Genomic DNA, 23,580 nt, shown 5'->3' with positions numbered 1-23,580 from the left:
TTGAGTTGGGGGAGGGCCCGTGTAGCCCCAAAGGCCCAGGACTGACTAGGGGGCCAGTGTGGATCCAGACGCTGGGGGCTGGGCAGGTGGTCGGGGTCTTCCTGCTGGATTGGGGCCTGCTCATTTCTGGCCAGCTCCAGGCCCTGCAGATGCTGGCCCAATAAGCTGCGGGCCTTCACCTTCTCCCTCTGACCTCCTCGTTCCACAGTTAGCGAATTTCTTGGAGGGGTTGAAGGTGCTGGGCTGGGAACCCGGATACCATGATTTCTGGTCCTCTCTTACCCATGAAAGCTGGCTGGGTGGCCCTGGCCTGTGACTCTCTCAGCCCAGCCCACCTCCCAGGGCATCCTGGAGAAGATGGGAGGTGGGAGGTATGTACGCGGCCTTGAGTTGGCCAAAAACAAAGGCAGGATTAAAATCAAATCAATCAATCCTTTCTGGGGTTGTGAGAAAGATGGAAATGAACCTCCTGTTCTCCCCAAGTGTGCACCTGGGGCACGCACTTTTCTTCTGTCGGAGCTGGCAAGGGCTCTGGGATTTCGGAACATGGCCAGGGAATCCAAGAGCTCCTGTGACTCTTGAATGACTCCACACTGCTGGAAGACAGAATGGCCTCCGTTCTCAGGACCGGTGGCGGGCACCCAGCGTTGGAGCTTGCGTGGCACACAGTGGCTGGGTTCACACAACAAGCTTCACCTGGGTGCTGAAGTATTCCGTCTTCTGAGTTTGCACAATTGAGTGAACGATAAAGGGTGATGTTTGCACAACACAGGAAGCCGCAAAATACTTTACCAGGGTTAGGACATGACCAAGCAAGACTACCGGAGGGTTCGGCCTCCCTGGGATTGCTGTTGACCCTCTTTCCTCAGCGAGAGGCTCTCCATAGGTGTTGGACTACCATTCCCATCATCCCCAGGGTGGAATCCTGTGGCCACTCTTTCTGCAGAATTTTCCAAGCCCTTTTCTCAGCTGCTCAGACAGATGGCGGGACCAAGGGCCATTGCACGGGGGGGGGGGTGAGCATCCCCAGCCCAGTGACAGCTGAGGCCCCCTCCCACGTTCCTTACCGTTTGCCTTCTTCGGACCTAGGTTACTCCGAGGGTGCCAATGCGGCAGTGCCAACAGAAGAATTGCCCCCAGATCCAGGCCACCAAGCCACCAGCCCGGCCAGCCCTCCCGGGAGCAGCCACCAGAGGCAGTAAGGCCTTCCAGGGTCAGGCCGGCTGGCTAGGCAGGGGCAGCGGGATGAAGCTGTGGAGGCGGAGGCGCGGCGAAGAGCCTGCTGACAGCCCCTGCAGGCTGACACCTGAAGCGTCAGCCACACACCCGAGGTCACCAGGGCACAGGTAGCATCTGCCGCTTGGGCCCTGCGCCCTCTCTTGACACTTCATCGTCCACGGCTGGGCTTGGGAAGGGAGGGGCTGTGGAAAGCCACGCGGGAGCCAGGCGCAGGGCATGGGGGGGCAAGACCCCCACGGGGGGCCTTTGTGTGCCACAGGACCAGTGCGGGTGGAAGGAAAACTAGCCGAGCAGGAGCGCGAGCAAAGCAGATTTTTGCCCCACCCATCGCGGCCTGACCCCCAGGAGGGAGGTGGAGCGGAGGCCGGTCCGGGCACGGAAGGGCAGCTCTGGCCCCTGCAGGTGCCCACAGGGGAGCTGGCCTCTGGAGGACTGAGCCAAAGCGTTGCGGTGGCACAGCTGGCAAGGTCCAGAGCCCGGCTGGGCACGCAGGCCACAGGAGTCAGGAACAGGGGCTGGGCCCTCCAGGTGGCCAAACGTGAGCCAGCAGGATGGCCAGGTTGTGGCTCTTGGTCCCGGATCCAGCAGGAACCTGGTTGCTGGATTAGCCCCTTTTCTGGGGACAGCGCTATCCACTGACCACTCGGGCTGGGTTCCTGGGAACATGTTAGGGGAAAAAATACCCTACCCAAGCTTGCCATCTGCCACGCTTACGGGATTGGGTGGATGAGCTGCTACGTCTTGCCCTGACGTGGCCAGGAGCGTGGTGTGGACCCAGTCCTGCCGTCAGAGGATCCAGGGATAGCAGGCAGGGGTTGGGCCTCATCCCCTTGGCAGCAGGGAGCTGGCTGCAGGAAGGCCCTGGTTCTCCTGAGGAGACACCCCAGAGGACACGAGGCAGCTGCCTGAGATCACAGCGAGGCTGGAGCTGCTCGGGCTGGCACTCCCCCACCTCAGCAGCGGCAGAAGTGGCAGGGAGCAGGAAGGTGTGCAGCCTGCACCCCCTTCCTCCCTCCAGGGAAGAGGCAATGCACCCTGAGCCTCTCCTCTCAGGAAGGACAGGCTAATCCTGTCTGCTTCAAAGGGCCACTCTGCTCTGGCTTGGAAGGCTCTTAATTCTTCCGCTTGCCCCTCACCTCGTCCCAACACCCTGAGCAACCGGGCAGGCCAGGCCAGAGAGCTGCTGGGCACAGCAAGCCCAGAGGCCAGTGCGCCCCCCAAGAGGAGCCTTTGCCAAGGCCCTGGAGGAGCATGAGAGCCCACTGGGCAGCATGGGCCAGATGGGGGAGCAAAAAGCACCCCTGAAGAGCCTCGCTGCCCCCGCAGGCACCTCAGCCGCCCACCCCTCTCCTTGCCAACCCTTCTTTGAACAGCAATCAGACTGGCACACGTGGCCAGGAGAGACAGGAAGCTCCCTTCTGGTAGGCCTTGGGCTCTGACCCTTGTGGCTGGCTGGCGAGGAGAGTGGGCCAGGAGGGGGGCAAGTGAGAGATCATGGAAGGCCCAGCTCAGACAGCTGGGGAGACGGGTGTTGGCACAGGGTCAGCCCCAACCTTTGGTTGCTCAGCATCCATGGGGGGAGATGCCCTCCTGGGACCCAGTGTTCAAGTCCTGCCAGGCATTCTGGTCAGTTCCACTGACTGGCAGAAGAAAAATGGACCACTGAACAGCAGGAAGTTGGGCTTTGATGTCTGGGTCACCCTCTTTCTTGAGAGCACCTCCTCCAGCCCTCCTCCAGCTTCCTCCCTGAAGCGCTCATCTCCAGCCAAATGTTTGCTCTTGGACAGGTCCCCAGCCAGGCATCTCCCCAAAGGGAAGTTGAACACAGAGAAGCCCCAAGGGAGCCAAGGAAGGAGGGCCTGGGGGCCCGGGCCCGGCCCCTGGCCCACGTACAGGAGCATCCCTGGACCAGCTGCCCCAGCAAAGCTGAGGAGGGAAGGGGCAGCCAGAGCCGTGGGGGAGCAGCAGCCAGGCCCGACCTGAGCATCCAGCGGCAGCTGTGGGGCTTTCCTCCTGCCCAATGCTCAGCCCTGGAGATGCAGCTCTTCTGGGGGGAGTCCTCGACTGCCGCCCCGCTTCTCCCTTCTGCAAGAGGCGAGATGGAAAGGGACCCTCGGTGGAGAAAGCAAAGACCTGCTTCCTAGAGATGGTCAAATCTATCACAGCCACAGGAATCAAATCAGCCTCCAGACTGAACTTTTGCCCCCAAGCGGAGCTTCCAAAGTTTGCCTCCAGCCTGCAAAACTGTGGCCGACATTTGAAGGATGCAAAACTCCCTCACCCCTCTTTTATTGCCCCAGGCGTCCAGGCCCCCCCTGGAAAGCAGCCCCCCTTCCCGCCTGAATTGCCCTTCCCACTGGCAGCCCGGGCTGCCTTTGCCAGCTGTGGGGCCGTGGCGGGGGGCAGGCCCTGATTGCCCTGGGATTGCAGGGCCCCCCCCTTGTTCCCACACTTTCCTCTCCCAAATGCTGCGCTTTGCCTGGGCACTTCAGCCAGGCGGCCTGGCTTAACAGCCACCAATAAAGAGAGCGGCCTCTGGCAGAGAGCGAGAGAGCCAAGCCATCCATCCAGCTGTGGCAGCTGAGCGACAGCTGCCGAATCAAGTAGGGAGGGGGACGGGCCCTCAAGGCCAGCCAGTCACACCTGGGGGATTGCCTGTCACCCGCTGGGCTGGGTAGGTAGGGAAGGGCCCCTTAATGTGTGGCTGTGGGGGGCAGCAGTGGCGCTCCCCAGAGAAACAATTGGGTCCTGCCAGAGTATCATTTGGGGTTGGGGTTATGGGGGGGCAGTTTTGAGTAACCCACCCTCCCGCCTAGCCAAGAGGCTTGAATCCTTGCCTCAGGGGGCTCCTCCGTTTTGGAGCCCCTCCCTCACCAGCCTGCCCAGGGGCTGCCTCTGCACTGGAGCAGCCTTGCCGTGAGCACTGGGTCTGCCCACCCTGCCACCTGTTCCCCTGCTAAAACATGCTGGGCATCCAAAGAGGCTGGAGGCTAGCATCCAAACCCCTGTGCGGGCCAGCAGAGCAAGGATGCCTCAGCTTCTTCGGGTGGGGGTGAGTTTGGGGACGGAGGGTGGGGGGCGGTAGGCAGCAACGCCACGCAGCAGGAGGAGGTCGGGCAGCACTTGGAGCTTGCCTCGCAGGGGACTGGGACAGCTGGCCTTACAGACCGCGGCCCTGGAAAGGGCTCCCGCCAAGGGGCAGAAGCTGCAGGGGCATTTCACAGGGGCCCTGGGCCTGCTGAACCAGTCCAGTGCCCTTGGTTGCCCCAAGGAGCTTCTGGGGCTCTTTCTGCAGCCACGTGGCTGATTCAGATGGCTACCCTGCCTGGAAGAGACTTGCCTTCTCTGGCATGGAAGCCTTTCCTGAGAGGCAGGGCAGGGTCTCTTCACCGAGCACAGACAGAGCGGTGGACAAGCCCGCTTGCCAACTCTGCTAGCATGCTGATGCCCATCGAGTGGCAGGTCTAACGGTTGCAATAAAGGTGCTGGTGAACAATCCGTTGCTGCTTCCCACCTGGCAGGTTTGGGCTGGGTGCAGGGCTCCAAGTCAACTGCAGAAACCAGCTGGCTTGGCCCTGCAAGGAGGCAGGGAGGAATTGCTCGATCCAGGTCAGCAGTGCTATAGAGGGGGGGCTTATCCCCCCATTTCTGCCCTTACCTCAACCCCATCTTGTTCCTGGGGGAAGGAAGGCTCCAGAAAGTGGCCGGAGGGGATCCAGAGACCTTGTCTTCACAAGTCTTGCTAGGACTTTCTCTCACTCGTGACATTCCCCAGAGGAAACCGTTCGCCCAAATGGGGGAGCTAATCGACTGGAGTTTCACGCCGGGGACCCCTGGGTCTGTTGGGGCCCATCTAGTCCTCGCAAGATGAGTTCAGCAGTTCATTTGAGACTGCTTGCAAGTCCTTGCCCCCCCAGGCTCCATTAAGAGCACTCGGCAAACCGGGCCAGAGCACCCGAACCGAAGGCTCCTTTTCTCGTTGGAAGGCATTCCACATAGAGCTCCCCAGAGGAGGGGCTGGGACTGGAAGCCGGATTGCCGATGATTCTAGGGCCGAGCTGGCACTGGCCCAAACGCTTCAGGTCGGTGAAGTCAAGGAGCTCCAGAGGATCCTCCAAACCAGCGAATGAGACTACAAGATGCCCATGGAAACAAACCAACTCGCGTTTAACCTGCAGTTCCACAGACTCTGAGGTGGGCATGAAGCAGCCCGGGGAGGGGGCGCGATGCTGTAGACAAAGGCGACTTCTGTGTCTGGAGACATTCAAAGGGAACAGAAATAGAAGGGCCAACAGAATAGTGCCCTCGGATAAACTTTTGCTGTGCCTCTACACGAACATGGTAGAGCTGGAGATGGGCCAGCCAGGAGGATGAGGGGGCACCGCCTCCATGAAGACGGCTGGCAGCAACAGGGCAGCTGAGCTTGGAGCAAAGGCAGGTAAGAGGACACAGGATGGAAATCCACAGAATCCTCCATGTGGGGAAAGTGTGCCCAAAGGGTGGTATTTCTCCACTGGTCTCCTCCATTAAATCCAAATACAGGAGATTTGGGACCAGTGAAGGCAGGATTCACATGCAAAGATACCAGGAGCAGGCGTGGTGACGGCAGTCAGAACAGGGCTCCTCCACATACAGCCCTGCATGGACCCAAGACTAGCACTGTGCCCCGTTGTCCTTGCGAAGCTGGGCAGTTTCCCTCCGGGTTGGTTGCAGTGCCTGGCTGGAGCTGCTCGGACCGCTTCTCCCTCCTTGGAAACTCTGGCTTCACCCTCGCTACCCCCCTTCCCACCCATCTGAACTGGGAACTCTCAGCCTCACCAAGGAGGTGAGCATTGAATCCTTCAGGCCAATTCGTAGGCATTCTTTTAAGGACCTGGTAGCCTGCCAAGGTGCCCCCTCACCTCGCCTCCTGGGCTCCAGGCCCAAGCAAGCCCTCATTGTCTCTAGGCTGCCAGCGCAGAAGGCCTGCATAGCAGCCTCCAATTGTGGCTGGGCCTGTGAGGAAAGCACCTGGCGCTGTGCATTGTGCCACCATCACAATCGGGGAGCTTCTGTGCAAGAAGCAGGATGTCTGGACAGCCATGCAGCTTTCCTCTCACAGCAACAGTTCAGCTGGTTTGCAAAACAGTCCAACGCCTGTCCCTTGCAAGCCTGATGGGGGGGGGGGGAGGGCAGCCATTTATTTCCTCCCTGTCATGTCCGTATGAAGGTGTTTTTCTTACTCTGCAAAGTATTGCAGCTCAGCAGATGGAATTGACCAAATGACCATTTCTCCGCTCTCCTCTTGATGGGCTGGAAGGAGCACTGTGGTCTGTGGTGCTCATGCTGAATTCAGCAGGGGTTGAGAGAGCCACATGGCCAACCTCAAAATGTTCTGGAAGACTACTCAGCATGGAAATGGGGCCACATGGAAGCTCCCTTGCATGATTTTTCAGAGGATTGCAGATGTTCACAGAGGTAGATGAGAAGGCTCCAGTATCAGGAGCACCTAGTCCCAGGGTTTCTTTGCTACCCCTAAATCTTAGCCTGAAAAGCTACGTAGACACATCTTGGACAACACCATAGTGGAGGTTGAGTTGAGGGAGACTTTATCGTTTATATTCTTCATAACTTGGGCTGTGCAGAGGGAGGGCATCTGAGCAGCGTAGAATGTGAGCCTTTAAAAAGATTTTTTTGTGACAGAAGAAAGAAGGTACGCTGCATGTTCTTTGACATGGTAGGAGGAGAGCAGTGTTAGTCAAGGGTGGCAAAAAGGAGAGCCAGTTTGGTCTAGCGGTGAAGGCACCAGGCTAGAATCCAGGTGACCGTGAATTCTGGTCCCGCCCGAGGCACGAAAGCCGGCTGGGTGACTTTGGGCCAGTCCCTCTCTCTCAGCCCACCCCACCTCACAGGGTTGTTGTTGTGGGGAAAATAGAAGAGGAAGGAATATCAAGTATGTTCTCTACCTTGAGTTATTTATAAAAATACTGTAACAAAGGCAGAATTAAAAAATCTTTTAAAAAATCAGAAGTTGGTAACACTTTTTCTGACTAACAGATTTTATTTGAAAACTACAGATTGGTGCAACCAATGAAACTATGGATAAAATGTGTGTGCACGCTTGTGTGTGTGCATGTTTAAGGAGCCTGTTTGTGAAAATAAGACTTAAATTCTGCACACATGACTGAAAGTCACATTCCCCTGAAATAAAGGATACATAATTCAGGGAAAGAAGCATAAACTGTGGCCCCAATAATTGTCCTTCCACTATGTGAGTCTTGTACAGCTGGGGGAGGTTGCATGTGCTTGGCTATGAGATTTAGTGGTGTCCTGTGACCAGAAGCTGCTAAAGATCCTCACTGGAGTGGAAGCTTATTTGGAAAGCACAGGTGGGATTTTTGTATGTGTCCCGGAAATGTCTTTGAACTGGGTTCCCCTGCTGGCATCGATCCAGTGCACTTCTTCTGGGGAGGAAGCAAACAGGGATGGGTCCCAGTAGCTCTTGCAGAGACCAGACTCCACTTGGACGGAGGAAGGGTCTTCAGCATGTTCCTCTTGTGACTCCCATGAGGGAAGGTCTCCAACAGCCTCCACTCCTCAAAGAGACAGAAAGCTTTCAGGTAGAAGATTCAGCAGGTTTTGTTACCGTATAAGGCTGGAATGTCCTCATGCCCATTCATGTATCTATGAGAGTGAGAATTGCACAGTCATTTGATCCAGAGCAGGAAGCCAGTTGTCCCCTAAGAGTAAGCTGTCAGCCCAGTCACTGGATTAACATGTGGACTCCAAAAGGCACCTTTAGAGGGAAACACCTGAAGGTCAGGTTGAAAATTTAACTTAGAAACCACTCTTGGGGGTCAGGATTGGGAAACCAAAGGGCAGGAATCTAGAATCACTATCCTGGAACCAGCGAGGGCGTGTCTTGGGAAATGGGAGCAGGGAAGCGACCACACTGAGTGGAGCTGGTTTTGCCCCTGAGTGTGCCAAGTCAGCGGGTTCCTCTAGTCCCTAACCATCTCATCAGAGCATTCAGCTTTTTTCCTGGAGATGGCCATCCGGCTTTCCCAGCTTGGTGCCCTGCAGGCCTGTGTAGCCTTCCAGAGAGGAGCAGGATAGCCCTCTTCAAATCCCTGGAAGGGGGTCCCGCTGTAGAATGCCGAGGCCTTTCTCCTTCCAGGGCTAGCGGCATGATCAGGACGCAGAGTAAGGGATGTAAGTTACGGGGAGGCAGATTCCAATCATGATACTCTTGATAACAGCAGGAAGGGGGAGGGCGCGAGGCTTCCTTGTGCTGGATGGGTTGAAGTGACCGTGGGGGATGTTTAGTTTAGATCCTGGCACTGAGCAGCGGGTTGGAGTGGATGACCTCAGTGGCTCCTTTCAACTCCAGGACTCTATGATCCCATGACTTCAGCTATCAGAATTGCCAGTTTTTAACTGTCCTGACTGGAAATTCTTGGGGCGGGGGGGCTGATGTTCAATATATCTGGATGGCACCTTATGGTGGAAAGTAAATTTAACCACTGAATTCAAAGGGACTGGGTTATAAGGGTGTTCCCAAAATGGGGGAAAATGGAACTTGGAACAAATTACAAAATGACCCTCTTGGAAAACGGGGCAGAATATTTAATTCTGATGGAACAAAATTCAAAATATGTCTTGAGAATTCCACTGTAGGGAATAATAGAAATTCAGAACAACCCACGTTTACCTTTTCTCCTAGATTCACAGAAATAAGCAAAATAAGCAAATCAGTAGTCCATACTGAGTGATACCTACAATTCAATCCATAGAGAAATTGTCCAAGAGAATGGGGGTTTAATTTTTTTTTTAAACTACTTTACCATAGGAAACAACAGATTTACAGTCTTTTTTTGTTTTGTTTTGTTTTTTTGCAGCCTGGCCTGTCTGCGTGAGAATGAGCTGCAGAAGCAAGCCCAGAAAAGCAGCAGCAGCAGCAATTACTTTACCTGAACCAATCCATAATACTGTAGCTGTAAGAACGCTTCTCTGCCAAAGTCGTTCCACAAACAAAAACCCAACATATTGCGTGCATTTGCAGCAACCCGCACAGCAATTAATGAATGCACACAGTACTTTTACATGTGCTCCTAACTTCCCAGGCAAAGCCCGACAGCGAAGGGAAAACCCAGAGCAATGTTGCGTTCCAGCTCACGGGGCGAGGAACGGAAGGACGGCCTGCCCCCGAGGGCAGCGATGATCTTTTCGCATGTCCAAAATGGTTCTCAGGCCCTGGAGGGGCGCTCCGCTACCTGCCTGCTCCCCCACTCCGCCCCCCCAAACCCCAGGCCAGAACAGCCGGAATGAATCTTGCACCGGCAGCCGCGTTGGCCACGGCGCTCTCACGTCTGTGCGGCTGAGCAAATACGGAACGCATCTGCGGCCTCCCTCGGCACGGAGCTCCGTGCGCGTGGATTTGTTCCGAGCCTGAGCTCAGGGCTTGCAACAGCCCTTCGGGCTGGGAAAACGTTGCGCCCCCCTTCGAGTCGACCCCCCCCCCCCCGCTGACTTCACGGCTGCTCATCCCTGTCGCTTCCGCCACAGCAGGGGGGCAGTCGCTTGTCGCTGGCTCCTGGGAGGAGGGAGGGACGGGCTTCCCCGCCTAACCCCCAGGCCCGGATCCCCCCAGATGCAGACCGGTTCCAAGCCTTAGCCAGGCGGGCAAGCGGGCAGGCGGGTCGCGCGGACGGGCTTTCTTTCCTGACAGTCTTGCAAACCCCTGCTTCGCGAACGGAGGAAGAGCAGGAAGGCGGACAAGCGGCCCCGCGGCAAAGGTCCCGCTCTCGGGCTTGCTCGCCCGTACTTCCGGGCCGGGCCGCCACAGAGGGGATCCCGCAGGCGCTCCCTGCCCGCCCCCTTCGGCCTAGGCGCCACGGGCCCCCTGGACCCCGGCGGGATGGAGCAGGCCCCCTCCCGACGCCCTTTTTCTCACGGTCTGCGAAGAGGCGGGTCAGGTGATGCGATGGGTGTGGGCCCGATGCGGGGGGGCGCCGCGCCGCGCCGCGCCCTCGCCGAGGAGCAGGAGGGGGCGGGGCGCTTTTCACTCGAGCAAGGCGGCGTTTGGCAGGCGGCGGTCGCGGCCGGAGCCGGCGGAGAGGCGGTGGGAACGCAAGTGTGAGAAAGTCAGTCAAGCGAAGGAAAGAGGAGAAAGGCCTCCAGGGCCGCCGGCAAAATAGCCCCCCTCCTCCGCCCCCTCGGATTCAGCAGCGCGGGAGCCGGGAGCCGGCCGAGGGAAGGGAGCCCGGCCGCTTCCCCTCCGAGCAGCGGCCTCGGTCGGCGCGGGGGAATCGGCCGCCAAAATGGAGGGGGTCGCGAAGGGAGCCGGCAGGCCCAGGCGAGGACGGGCCCCGAGCGGAGGCCCCCCTCCCCGCCCGGCGCCGGCGGTGGAGTGGCCTCGGACCCGGCCTGCCGCCGGCGACTCAGCTGAGCTGACCGGGGAGCGCTCATCTTCTCCCCGGCCCTTGCGGGACGCTTGGACGGGCTGGCTTGCAGAGCCGGGACTCCCGGAGAAGCCCCGCGTCGGGCAGCCCTGCCCGCAAGGCCAGACAGAAGGCTTTCTCGGGGTGGCCCCGGCCCAGGCACGCTCCAGCCCGCCCTGCCCAAACCCCCGTGCGATTGCAGCTTTAGCACCGGGCCGGGAGGCTGGATTTTGCCTTTCCCTCCCGGCAAATCGCATCAAGAGCTGCCAGAGCAGGCAAGAGTGTCCCAGAGCCCTCTGGGCCTCCCCCTCGCCCCCCACCCAGGTTTGGACCTTCGCTGATTGTGGGATCTGCCAGCAGAGCCTCTCTTGGGCTTGGGCATCCGAGCGGGAGGGCAGAAGGCAGCTCCAGCCCTCTGGCTGCAGCCCTGGGCCCCAAATCCAAGCCTCCCTTCCCTGCTCCCAAGCAGCCCTGGCTCAGAATCAGAGTCAGAGGGAGCTGTGGATCAGAATTTCTGGGGGAGGGCCAGGGCGGTGGCGGGTGGCCAGCTACAAAGCAGCTGTTGTTGGGGGGCACATGCTGTGCAGCACATCTGAGCCACACTCTTGACTAGCTCTGGGAGGCTTCGCATCCCACTCTCTCCTGCTTGGCAGGGAGGGATGGCAGTTTGCACATGCTCCAAGGCACCCTGCCTTGCCGCTTCCTTCCCTAGGGTTTCTCTAGGGCAGAGAAAGGCAGGCTGTGGGCTCTTCCCCCCTGCCCTTTCAGTAGAAAGGCCTTTTTTTCTGAATCCGGGAGGAGAGAAAAAATGCAGATGTCAGCCTGGCTCACCTGGAGCATCCTTTCAGCCAGCTGGAGGCCTCCCAAGGTAGTCAATCAGATGCCCCCAGAACTGGCTCCAAAGCCAACTGATGGGGGCTGGAATCCAGTTCTGAGCATCCAAAGGAGGGTTAATAGCAAAGGAGGCTCAAACTTAAAATGCCCAATGGAAGAGGCCCTGCTTTGCTTGCCCATTAACTGGAGGGGGAAAGGCTGAAGAAAGGCAGGCAGAGCAGGAATGAGCAAGGCCTCCCCAGCCATTGTCCCCCAAATCTCATGAATCTCAAGCCAGTTAGTGGGACGAGAGCAGGTGAGATTCCAAGGCTGCCTTGGCCCCCGCGATCAGGCAGCCGAGGCCCTCTGGAAGTGCCAAGCAATCACACCAAAGGAGCGGCTCCGGTGGGTCTGCCCTTATAGCTTGTGGGGAGGGGGCGGGCGGGATGGGGGGGTAGGAAACCGGGGGGGCAGTTCAGAGAGTGGGGAGGACTCTGGCTGCTGGCTTGGCTTCCTCTCCGGAACCCCGACAGGAAGCCAGAGCCACCAGAGAGCAGCCCCCTCCCCACATTGCGACTGTAGCCTGCACTGAGCGGGAGGTCTGCATCTCTGCGGCCTGGAGAGCCGGCAGAAGGCCAAAACCTTCCAGGAGTGCCCAGTGGTGGCTCCTCATTAGTCCGGGGCGGGGCGGGGGGTGAACAGGCAGGCAAGGAGGCAGGCATCTTGCTGAAACCTGGGAAATTGCTGACTGGCTGAGCACCACCTCCCCTGGGCCCTAGAGGAGTAAGAAACCCAACCCAACACCATCCCTGTTTTGACAACCATCCAATCTGCTAAGATGGGAACCTGGGTGCTGGACACAGAGACTGGCTGCAGTGCAATTTTAGGGGGCGCCCTCCTTGCAGGCCCCCCTCAGGAAGCCCAAGGGACTGACCCAGCGGCCTCCTTTGGATCTGGGCTAAGGAGCAGCCGCCTTGAGGCCCGGCTCTCCCGGGGGCCACTGTAACCAAGAGTGGGCAATGACCCAAACAGACGTTGTGGCTCGTGCTTTGCTTGCCCAGGCTTACTGAAGACTCCGAGCGCCCCGCCCCAAGCTTTCTTCTTGCTGGCTGCCGCTCCGCTGGTTTCTGTCCGCTGAAATCAACAGCTCGGTAACTACATGTGAAATCACTCTTGGCATATTCTAATTAGTTTTGCTGCCTTGGATGAAAAACATTCATCCGTTTGATCGGTTCAAGCATTTTGCTGTTGGGGGGCGGGGCAGTCCCCCCTTTAAAAGGACCTGTAAACCTGACCGCGGGTTTCTCAAGTGATCGCGGGGTGCGTTCACACGATGGCTAGAGAGTGACGGGCTCGCGGGCGGTTCCGTGCGCAGGGCGGCCCGGCTAAAATTGGCAGCCGCGGCTGAGAGCCCGCCAGGAATCCGGCAGAGAGAGGGAAGCCGCCCGCCCCGCTGCTCCTCCTGGGAGCAGCCATTTCGGGGGGGCTGCGCTCTTCCCCCCCCCGCCCTCAACGCGGCTCCGCGACGGCCAAGAGCGACTGTTCGCGGGGCGGCCCTGCTGCTCCCTTGCTGGAGAGAGGAGCGTCGCCGCCGAGAGGGGAGGCCGGCTGCCCCGCTGCCCTCTCCCGCCCGAGAGGCCGCATTCCTCACTTCCCTCCCCGAAAGGCGGGGTTTTCCCAGGCTTTGGCGCGGCGGCGGCGGCTGCAGCCGTGCGCCCCATTTCCCTCCCCCAGCCGCCAAGCCGCACTCGCCCGCCCGCCTCGCCCTTGGCGGCGGCGGCGGCGGCGGCGGCTGCAGGAAACCCTTCCGGCACGCGCTCCGGGCGCAGCTCCTGCTAGCAGCCAGGCGGCTGGAGCCGAGGAGGGGAGCCAGCCGGCCGGCCGGCCCCCACCCCCAGACTGGCGGAAACACCTCTCCGCGCCGCTCTACCCACGTCCATCCACGCGCGGCCACCCGCATCCCAGTGCTGTGGCCAAAAAGGGGGATCCCCGTCGTCGGGGAGCCGCCGCGGGCCTTTGGGCGGGGCTCCGGAGGCCTCCCTCGCCAGTCTTGAAAGCCTCGCGTGCCGGGCGCCGCCGCCTGAGCCGCCTCCCCGAAGAGGCGAGCGACCCGCGCCCCCTTCCTCGGCCGGGTGCGGCGACAGCGCCGCGAGGGTTAACGCGGGCGTTTGATTGACAGCGCGGCTTCTGGTGCCCGGGGGCCAGGCGTGCGCCATTGGCCGCCGGTCGGTGCGCCGAGCAGCCAATGGGTGGGCACCGTCCACGAGCGGGGCCGCGTGCCTCCCGCTCCTATTGGCTGAAAGTCACTGTGGGAAAGAAAGTTTGGCAAGTTTCACACGAGCCGTTCGCGTGCAGGGCAGTTTATAAATAGCGGCCGCCAGGCAGGGAGCCGGCCGGGGTTGCGCAGGGCTGGGGGCGGCCGCACTAGCCCCAGCAGCTCCGGCCGCAGAGAAGCGCGGGAGGGTGTGCCCGTGCGTGGAGGTGCTGGCAGCCGCCGCCGCAGCCGGCGGCCGAGGGTGCTCACGCGCCATCCAACCCCCTGCCCGCTCGATTCGCTGTGGAAGACCGCTGCGCCGGGCCCCGAGACGCGCCGGCTCTCCTGGCGACACGTCGGGCACGGCGGGGCCACGATGCCCGCCGATCTGATGGAGAAAAGCTCCTCTTCCCCCGCGGCGGCCACCCCGGCCAGCGCGCACGCCACCCCGGACAAGCCGCGCACCGCCGCCGAGCAGCGGAAGGTAAAGAAGGAGGCGGCGCGGGGGGCCCGGGCGGGGGGTGTGGGGCGGGGGCGCCTCTCCCGCGGCTCGGCCCACCGCTGGAACTCCCCTTTTCGCCCACAGTCGTCCAAGCCGATCATGGAGAAGCGGCGGCGTGCACGGATCAACGAGAGCCTGGGGCAGCTGAAGACGCTGATCCTGGACGCCCTCAAGAAGGACGTAAGCGGCGGGGGGCCGCAGCCGCTGGGGGGGTGGGACGGGGGTGACAAAAGGGCTCGGCGAGGAACGCCCCCTCGATGCTCCAGGCCCGGCTCCCCAGCGGGAATCTCGACGGGACGAGCCTGGGGCGCCTCAGTGCGTGTCCAGATGTGCTGGACTGCCGTGGTGCGGGGGGTGGGGGGGACGCGACTTTGGTAGGAGCCAGAGGCAGGAAGGAGTCTCCCTAGTCCTCCCCTCCGCGTGGAAGGGGCGTCTGAGGTCCTCTGCTGACCTGTGGGGAGGGAGCCTCTGCTGCCCGGTGACAACCGCCAGCCTGATTCCTTGTTCTGGGGATGGGGCAAGGCATTTCTCCCTTCTGGGGGAAGTTCCTCCAGCCAGAAAGGGAGGCTGTTCTTGGCGTCCAGCTGAGCTAAAGCCCCATCCCCACTGGTGCTCATGTCCCTCCTGCCTCCTCTTTGCCCCGCAGAGCTCCCGACATTCCAAACTGGAAAAGGCTGATATACTCGAGATGACGGTGAAGCACTTGCGCAGCCTGCAGCGGGCCCAGATGACCGGTGAGTGGCCAGGCGGCTGGCCCCCCTCCTCCTCCCCATCTTCAGGGGTGACTTCTTTCAGACTTCCGCCTGTGGTTTTGAATGCCATCCAAGCTGCCTTTTACTGACTTGGCTCAGGCACACGTTCCCACGGTCTGGCTCTTATTTATAGCCACAACTCCAAGCCGTTCCTGTTCCGGAAAAGCAGGCGGCCGTGGGGCAGGAGGAGGGGGGGCGGCAGCTTGCAGGCCAGGGGAGGCAGCCTCCTGCTGCTCGTGGGTGTCCAGTTCCCAGAGGCCCAGATGCCTGCAGCCTGGCTTGGTTCAGACCCTTCCTGCGGGAGGGGGGGGAGAGAATAGCAGCCGCCAGTCACACGGTGGGTGCCCGTGCCTGCGCTCAGCCGCGTGTGGGGGAGAGGGGCCTGGAGCCGCCTGCCTGCCTGCCTGCCTGCCTGCCTGCCTGCCTGCCTGCCTGCCTGCCACAATCTCCAGTTCCTCCCCCAACTGCTGCACTTCTTTCCCTCCCTTGCAGCTGCACTCAACACGGATCCCACAGTGTTGTGCAAATACCGGGCAGGTTTCAACGAATGCATGAATGAGGTGACTCGCTTCCTCTCCACCTGTGAGGGGGTGAACACGGAGGTACGCAACCGGCTGCTTGGACACCTGGCCAGCTGTCTGAGTCAGATCAGCGCCCTGAACTACCCCACCCCACAGTCTGCAGCACTGCCCCCAGCTCCAGGGGCCCAGCACGGAGCCTCTTTTGGGCAGCCTCTGGTACAGATCCCGGCTGGTGCAGCGCCCCCTTCTGGCAGCGTGGCTTCTTGCAAGCTGAGCAATCCAGCTGGGGAGAGCACCAAGGTGTGTGGTGGCTTCCAGCTGGTGCCGGCTTCTGACGGGCAGTTTGCCTTCCTCATCCCCAACACAGCCTTTGCGCCCCACGGCAGTGCGGTCATCCCACTCTACACCAACGGGGGACTGGGCTCAGGCCTTCCCCCTGCCGCTGCCACCATCTCCTCAGGATCCGGTGCCCCATCGCTCCCAGCAGACTCGCTCTGGAGACCCTGGTAAACACTCCGGACCACGGCTTGCCCCGGGACTCCATGAGCAGGCCCTTTGGTGGCCGTCCCGCGACTGCCTGCGTGCGGGGCCCCAGCTCGCTTGGCTCCTCTTCCGCCGCCTGGGAGGGAGCCTTGTCCCTCTGCTTGTAAATAGGATCTTCTGCTCCAGTTGGATTGTGCCTTCCCTGAGACTGCCACAAGCCCCTCCTGGGCTTCCTTTTCTCTCCTTTGGCTGCCTCCTGCATGGGTGTGCGTGTGTGTGGGGGGGGCTTTCAAGTGTACTTGCCCTCCTTGTCTTTCTACCTGCCTTTTTTTTTTTTAATTCTAAGCAGTACCAAAGATTGATTTGTTCTTAATATGAAAAGCCTTCCCTTCCTTTTTGGAAGCTTTGATAGAAATAAAGACTTTGACCATCACTCAGGCCGCAGCCCTGTGGTGGGTATATGTGCTGCAGGGGGGCAGGCAGAGTCTGGATCCAGATAGGACTCAAAAGAGGGGGGGGGTCAGGTGTAGGTCCTGGCCTTTGGCCTGAACGATCAGCCTCCAGAGTGGTGAGGGCACGGAGGGTGCTGCGCCTTTGGGGCAGTCCTGGCTGCGCCTGGAGAGGAGGGCAGCGTGGCCTGCCCCTCCCTGCTCCTTGGAGCAGAGGAGCCGTGCTGGGGTCCTCTCCCTGCTGGGCTGGGCTCAGGAAGAGGACGCCTGGGGTGCGGCCGAGGGTGGGTCTCTTGCCACCCTTAGCGAGGCTCTGGAGCTTCCCAGCCTAGCTCGTGGCCCTGGAATCCCATGGAGATCCCTGCCAGGCGCTGAGCTGGCCAACTGGGCCAGGGGAGCCATCTGCAGCTGACGGATGGAGAACAGCATCAGCCGGCGCGGCCCAGAACAGGATGTCTTGGCCCCCGTGGAAGATCCCCACCGGGGAGCTGCTTGCGCTCCTGCTGAGGCTGGCAGCTCCACACCCGCCGCCTTTGGGGATGCAGCTCGGGGCGCCTGAGGGCTGCCCTGGCAAGCAGCTTCATCTGGGCGGCCCTTCAGGAGCAGGGAGAGTCCCGGAAGATGCCTTTCTCCTGATGGTTAATGGAACCTCCATGTTTAGACATCGGCCTAGTTCACCTGACTCTCTGAATCTTGTTTGTTTGCATGTCGTGTGAATGCAGCCTCTGTGCGGGGGTCAGAGAGAGATATCCTTGGGCAGCTTCTGCCACCTGGAAAAGAGGCGGGCGGAAGACAAGGGGCCGGATCCCGTCGCTGATGGCCCAAGCCATTACTGAGTGACGGTGCTGGCAGAATGATGTTCCTCCGGTCACAAAGTTGGAAGTGACTGAGCAACTAAACAATCCCCATCCTGGGAAAGACCAGGGCTGGGGGGTCACTAAGAGAGGAGGAGAATGCCAGGTGGGCTCCTTGAAGAGTAACCAAACAGCTGTAGGTGCCTCGGGGTGGGAGGCATCGGACAGGGAACAAACAGCACAACCTGGGCCCACCTGAGGTGCTGCATGGGCGGATCAGCTGGGAAGGTTGCGGAGGAGCTGGCCTGGAGCCGGGCTCCCAGGTAAACCTAGATTTGCTCTGCCTCCCTCAGCTGATAGGGGGACCACAGTTGCTTTCATGCCCCCATGTATGGATCTTCTGGGCTTACCTAACACACTGAGTGAGCGCAACAAGTTATCCCAAATGAAGGCTAACATTAACTAAGTTTAGCTTGCACGCATGCAGCCTGTCGCATGCTCCAGCCCCTGGATGGCTTCTCTTTCGGCTCAGCTGAGCATGGCAGCTTTCATGCGTCCCGGTGGCAAGCCAGCTGGATGCTGGTGAAAATGCCCTCTCCCAGTTCGGAGAGCGAGGCTGGGCGCGTGGGTACAAAGCAGCGCGCGCAGCAGAGCCCCGATCCGCCCTCCCCTCCTCGCCAGGACAAGGGCTGCTTCCTCACCGTCCATCCCGCGGGCCCGGCCCGGCCCGGCCTGTTTCCCGGCCCGCTGCCTCTCTCGGAAGCGGGGAAACCCAGGCCCCCTCTCTCCTTCGCCTGCGCGCTTCCCTCCACGCCCGTCCTGGCCTGGCTGTGATGATTTAACACCCGCCCCATCTGGTTGTGATCAGCCCCCGCCTTTCCTCCGCCTGCTAACGCAGAAAAGATGTGGCTGCGGAAGCGCGGGGGGCAGCAGGCAAAGGCGGCTCGCCCGCCCGCGCGCCCGCCCGCCCGCTCGCTGCTTCTCCCCGGGAGCCGCTCTGCCCCCTGCCCTATTGGTCACGGCCCATTTGCAAATGCGATGGGAGCGCCCGATAAAGAGCTGGCTCAGGTTTCCGATCCCGGGGGCCCTTCTTCGCCCCCCAGTCTTAAGTCCGCGCTGCTCTTCAAAAGCCCACCCTCCCCCCAGGCTTGCGGGGCGGCCAGGTGCCTGCCGGCATTCAGGTGTTGGGAAAGGAATGCTGAGAGGGGGGCAGAGCGGAAGGGGGTCTAGCCCTCGTCTGCACAAGCCCACGCCCCCCAAGGGCATCCACTGGCGGGGGCTCCTCAAGGGACCCTTCCCGGCAGGACTCGCCCACTTTCCGCTCCACGGCAGACCAAGCCTCGCTCTCCTCGCTCCCCACCCCCAACAGACTGCTTCCTTCCGTCAATCATTGTTAGAGGAGCGGGGGGCGTGCTGGAGACCTCTCCCCCTCTACCCCGCGGTGATCGCAGGCTTGCTCTGCCTCCCACCCGACGCCCCCCCGGAAGCCCCTCCGCTCCCCCACCCCCCTCCCCTCTCAGCGGTCCTGCGGCCAGGAGGGCAGCGCGGTCGGCCGGCCGGCGGCTGAGCGGGGGCGGGGGGCGGGGGGTGTCGCCTGCTCACGAGCAAGGGCTTGCGGGAGATGCTCATGGCTCAGGAAAGCCGGTCGCCCGGTTTCCTCCCTCGGGCGGCGCCGCTGGTTCTTTGCCCACCGGATAACTACATCTTGCCGACGACCAGGCAAGGCGGGCCGGGCCGGGGGCGAACAGACGGATAATCCCGCTCCGACAAAGGGGGCGGGGGGAGTACCCTATCCCACAGTCGTGAATAAGTGCAAGCAACCATTCCCGCCCAAAGATGGGCATTTTCCTTTTCCTCGTGCGCATGACGAGGCATCTAAAGCGCAACCTCTCCCCTCCCCCCCAGCAGAGCCTCCCCCCACTCTGGGGACACACGCACGCGCGCACACACCAAGTGGCCGGTGGGCCTCTGGGCAGGGGCGGAGGAGGCCCTTTGTGTGCTCCGTCCAGTTCCTCAGCCAAGAATCCCACCTTGGGGGAGCCCCTGGCCACAGCACTGACCTGGCCTGCGCTTGGCCGATGCCCCGCCTGTGGCCCGCCAGCTCCAAGGGTACCCGGGCCGGCCTGGCCTCCTCCCTCCAGGACTAGGCCTTCTGCTCCGGACTGGGACTGGGACTGTTGGCTGGACCTCCTCACCTCCCCTGCAGCCGGCCGACCTCCTGGCAGGAAGCAAGGGCTCCCGGTGACCTCCGGAAGAGGCAAGGTCGTGAGAAAGGGGCTGTGGGCAGCCCGCCAGGCAGAAGGCGCCTCTGACACACCAAGTGGGAGCAGGAATGGGCCTGCCTGCCCCGCAGCAGCAGCAGCAGCAGCAGCAGCAGCAGCAGCAGCAGGCTTGTATCACAAGGGCCCCGACTGCCCCTCCATGCAAAGTCGGGCTCTTCACTGGGAAGCGCGGAGAGCAGGGATTTCTTTCCCCCACCCGGTGCCACAGCCCCTACCGAGGGCAGTTAAAAGGGTGGCTCCCCTCAGCATGCAAGTTGCCCCCTTGAGCTGCAGGTGGGCATCTGGGCCGTCCATTAGAGAAGTCCGCAGCCAGGCCCCTCCAGGCTGCGGAAAGGCCAAAGCAAGAGAAACGGGAGCAGCAGCGTGGCTCAAGCCGAATCAAGGAAACCCTTTTCACACATTGGGATCCCGCTGGTCTTCATGCAGGGCTTCATGCAGGTTTTCCAGCCTGCTTCTGTGAGCAACCGGGTCTTCCCTGGCAAAGTCCTTCTGAGCTCCACCTTTGAGGACACGCGTGGGCTGATGGAGCCATCCCCTCCGTCCATCTGAACCACGGTTTCCCCAGGAAGGACTTTGCCAGGGGCCGATGCCAGAAACCTCACCTCCTGTGCAAAAGCTGCTTTGAGGTCGCAGCTCTCTTCTGAAATCTCAGGTGCCACCCTGGTTCTTCTTCTTCGCAAGGAAGCTTGCCATCCACTGCCAAAGGCACATTTAACGTGCCAGGGTCCCTCCCTTCAGAAATACTCACCTTTTCCTTGTCAGGACCAGAAAGATCTGAAGCCCCAAAGGTTGCTCATTTTACCTTTCAATGCTCATCTGCGTACTTCAGCCAGAGGTCTGGGAAGAACTCATCTGCCAGATCAAGGCTTTTCTGTTTTCAAGCAGCAGCGCCCATAAATGAAGAGGTAGGCGGCAGTGGGTCAGCCCAGGCAAGGGTGTTTATTGATCAGTAGCTATCTGGGCGTTGCCCTGGGGGGGGCACAGGATTCAGAGGAGGCAGATGCTCTGGGCTGCGAAGGCCCTGCCTGGAGAAGCCTCTCCTGGAGCTTTCTGGACTTGGAGCCCCAGCTTTGTCCTCTCCTCCACTACCCCCACTGTCCCCCAGCTCAGGACAAAGGCTGACATCTTCCCCAGTGGATGCCCCACGATTCCACTTTGCCCTTGCCAGCCAGGAAACACCCAGCAGGGCCTGGCAGGGTGCTCCCCCTTTCGCACCTTCAATCAGCCAGCAGTTTTATCTGTCAGGCAATCTGCCAGAGCGCCGCCCCCCCCCCCTTATTGGCAGGATGTTTACAGAAGGAGGGTCAGGTTGTCTGGAGAGGCGGAGGGGGGAGGAGGAGGAGGAGGAGAGATTCAGTGTCTACCCAATGCATGTAAGACTGCGGAGAAGCACAGCCAGGGTACCTGGAGTCTTGGGTGACCCAAAGTCCCTTTCTTGCCACTAGCAAAACTGTGGAGTCCTTGGAGTTCTCTGAGGTTGGCTGTTCTCTTGCAAACGTTTCGTTACCCAGCTGGGTAACCTCTTCAGTGCTCTCTTCTTCAGCAAAACTCTCGCTGCACCCAAAGAGATCCAGGACACACAAACCCCAAACATGGGTACGTACATACTCCAACTCAAGCACACCATTCGCTGTGATCGGAGAGGCAGCAGCAGTCAGCTCAGTGGGATGGATCCGGCCAGGCAGCTGGCTCGGATCAGCACCTGACGCAGGCTTGTTCTTGCAACACTTACTGAGGTCAGGCAAAAACTTTGTGGTGCACTGGCATTATAGCCTAAACTTGGTTAGGGTTAACCTTGATTTACTCCTTCCCTTCCCTTCCCTTCCCTCCCCCCCTTTTTTTGCATCTTAGTACCTTGTGCGAGCCCAGCCTCTGCGCTGAGTACATGGTTCAGTGTATTGCGCTAACCAGAAAATGAGGGAAGAAGCAGATTGGCAAAGGAACCAAAGGAGACCTCCATCACCGGGGGGAGGGGGGGAGGGAGAGATTCTGCCCTAACTAGTAGGGCTGGAAAGTATATGGTGCTTAACGGGGTCCCCAAGGGGATCTAAGAGGAAAGGCATCTGCACTTTTCCAAGGGTGGAAGATGGGGAGGGGCTGGACTCACCCTGGGGAGGGGGTTTGAAGCGCGTTTTCCTCAGCCCGCGACGGGAGTGCCGCAGCCTTTGATCCCAGGAGGGATTCAGCAGAGCTCTGGGATCGGAAGGCAGCCCTGGTGCCTTAGCCAGAGGGGCCGCTAAGTCCCGAGAGCGGCTCCAGCCCACCGGCACAGGGGGCTCAGGACACTGCGGTTTGCTCGGCATATTTGCACACGGCCAGGCGTGGAGAGGTGGAGTGCATTACAGAACAGACCCGTGCACGGCAACCGATTAAAAGAGTCCGTGGGGGAGGGGAGGGGAGGGGCAAGAGAGAAGCACCTTGGAGGACACAAAATTCACTGAAGGTTGCGATCAAAGCAGCAGCTGTGGGTTTGTTTACTACAATCATTTAGGAACTATCGATTCTTCCAGGTATCCAAGCAGTGGAAGTATGACTCTCAAACAGCCACATAAGGATGAAAAAAGCAGAAGAGTGGAGAAGCGGAGAAGCTCCCCAAACCACCAACTGAGCAATGAAACAGCTCGAATCTGGGTCTGGAGGGCTGCAGCGCGGCAGTGCCTGACCCCGCTGAGCTCCTACATCATGCTCGGCGAGGCTTAAGCAGGACGGACAGGTTGCAGTTTCACGCGCGGTGTGCAGCGGCTCCTGCTTCCGCATGCTCTCTAGCCAGACTTTCCAATAAATCATCATAGGCTCCATGCTTTGTTAACCAGGGGTTAGGATTATTTATCTATTCCTTTAGTCACTCACTCACTCACTCACCCGTTCATTCAGTGTTTGATGCCCCCCAATTCCAACCAACGCTTGGCAGCTCACAAAGTGAAAAACAATTTTAAAACACCAAGCAAATAAGAACGCAATAAAAATTAATCCAAAAAGAATTGCCAAATGGGTACAAGGTGGCAATTCAGACAACAACGCATGTGAAAGAGGAGGGCCCCCAAGGCGTTGGCGAGGCTTCCAGAGTATCGCCAGGGTGGGGGCCATCTGCACCTCTGGGGGACCTCATTCCAGAGGGCAGGCACCGCCGCAGGGAAGGCACACTTCCCGAGCCCCAATGGGTGACACGGTTTAATCAAGGGGACCTGGCGGCACCCACTCTGCGGGATCATACCGGCCAGGGAGACATCATGGAAGACAGACGGTCCCTCGGGTAACCAGGCCCTGTGCCACGTAGGGTTTTATGGCTCCTGGCCAGCACCGCGAACGACGCTCGGAAGCATGCGGGCAACCAACACAGCTGTGCAGCAGAGTTGTCCAGGCAAGCCCACCACCGTTGCCCGTGTCGCTGCCTTTTGGACCAGCTGAAGCTCCTGAGTGGTCTTCAAGGGCAGGCCCAGGTAGGGCACATTGCAAGAGCTGAGCTGAGCTGTGATCAGGGCATGAGTGACTCTCTGGAGGGCTGCCCAACTGGGGTACCAGGCGAAATGGTGCAAAGGCCCTCTTGGTCACAGCCGCCACCTGCTCTTTGAGTCCAAGAGGGCCTCCAAATTGTGCATCACTCTTGAATGGAGAAGCACAACCCCATCTAGGAGTAAAGATGGAGTTCCCAGGGCTAGGCAGTCCCAACCATCGCCTAGGTCTGGAAGCGTTAGTCTTGGTAGAACTGAGTCAAGGTCCTCTGGAACTGCATCCTGACCACCATCTCCACAACCATCCCTAAAAAGGAAGGCTGGAGACAGGATGAGAGCTGTCTAAAACAGTTGGGTCCAAGGATGTCCTCTTGAGGCTGGGGCACACCACACTGTCCCTCACAGGAGCGGTGTACAGGGTAAGGCTGCATAGGAGCAATGTGGGCCAAGGCCCAAGTCACCCGTTTATTCCAGGCAGTGGCCAAGCCCTCAGCAAACCGTCTGCCAGATTCTCAAGGAACACCCCCAGCTCCATCTGGAATCCCACAGGGTCCATCAGGCACTTGGGAGGCCAATCAAATAGGTCATCCCTACCCATAGGGAAGGTGACACCAGCAGAG

General features: G+C 60.2%; 1 protein-coding gene across 3 annotated transcripts; it reads left to right on the top strand.

Annotated features, from left to right (window-relative positions):
- The first annotated feature begins 13,853 nt into the window (after positions 1-13,853).
- HES1 (hes family bHLH transcription factor 1) lies at positions 13,854-21,996 on the top strand. Of its 3 annotated transcripts, XM_088131617.1 has the most exons (5): positions 13,854-14,209; positions 14,312-14,407; positions 14,874-14,961; positions 15,472-15,581; positions 15,868-21,996. In XM_088131617.1, exons 1-5 carry the CDS (start codon positions 14,102-14,104, stop codon positions 16,354-16,356), a joined length of 891 nt encoding a protein of 296 aa, XP_087987743.1. In that variant the 5' UTR covers positions 13,854-14,101; the 3' UTR covers positions 16,357-21,996. The 3 variants fall into 3 exon arrangements, with proteins under 3 accessions (XP_087987743.1, XP_087987741.1, XP_087987744.1); XM_088131618.1 differs by having other exon boundaries at positions 13,856-14,209; positions 15,472-16,151; XM_088131615.1 differs by having other exon boundaries at positions 13,854-14,407; positions 15,472-16,151.
- The last annotated feature ends 1,584 nt before the right edge of the window (positions 21,997-23,580 follow it).

This window comes from Python bivittatus, unplaced genomic scaffold, assembly GCF_059951505.1.
Source record: "Python bivittatus isolate LINGU-HERP-01145 unplaced genomic scaffold, Pbiv_v1 ctg000980_np1212, whole genome shotgun sequence".
NCBI lineage: Eukaryota > Metazoa > Chordata > Lepidosauria > Squamata > Pythonidae > Python > Python bivittatus.
This window is presented reverse-complemented; position numbering and strand designations above follow the sequence as displayed.

Excerpts from the sequence above, each read along its gene's own strand:
- HES1 (XM_088131615.1), top strand. The coding sequence starts at position 14,102 with ATGCCCGCCGATCTGATGGAGAAAAGCTCCTCTTCCCCCGCGGCGGCC. Across the intron at positions 14,408-14,873 it reads TGGACGCCCTCAAGAAGGAC|AGCTCCCGACATTCCAAACT; the intron begins GTAAGCGGCGGG and ends TTTGCCCCGCAG. Across the intron at positions 14,962-15,471 it reads GCAGCGGGCCCAGATGACCG|CTGCACTCAACACGGATCCC; the intron begins GTGAGTGGCCAG and ends CCTCCCTTGCAG.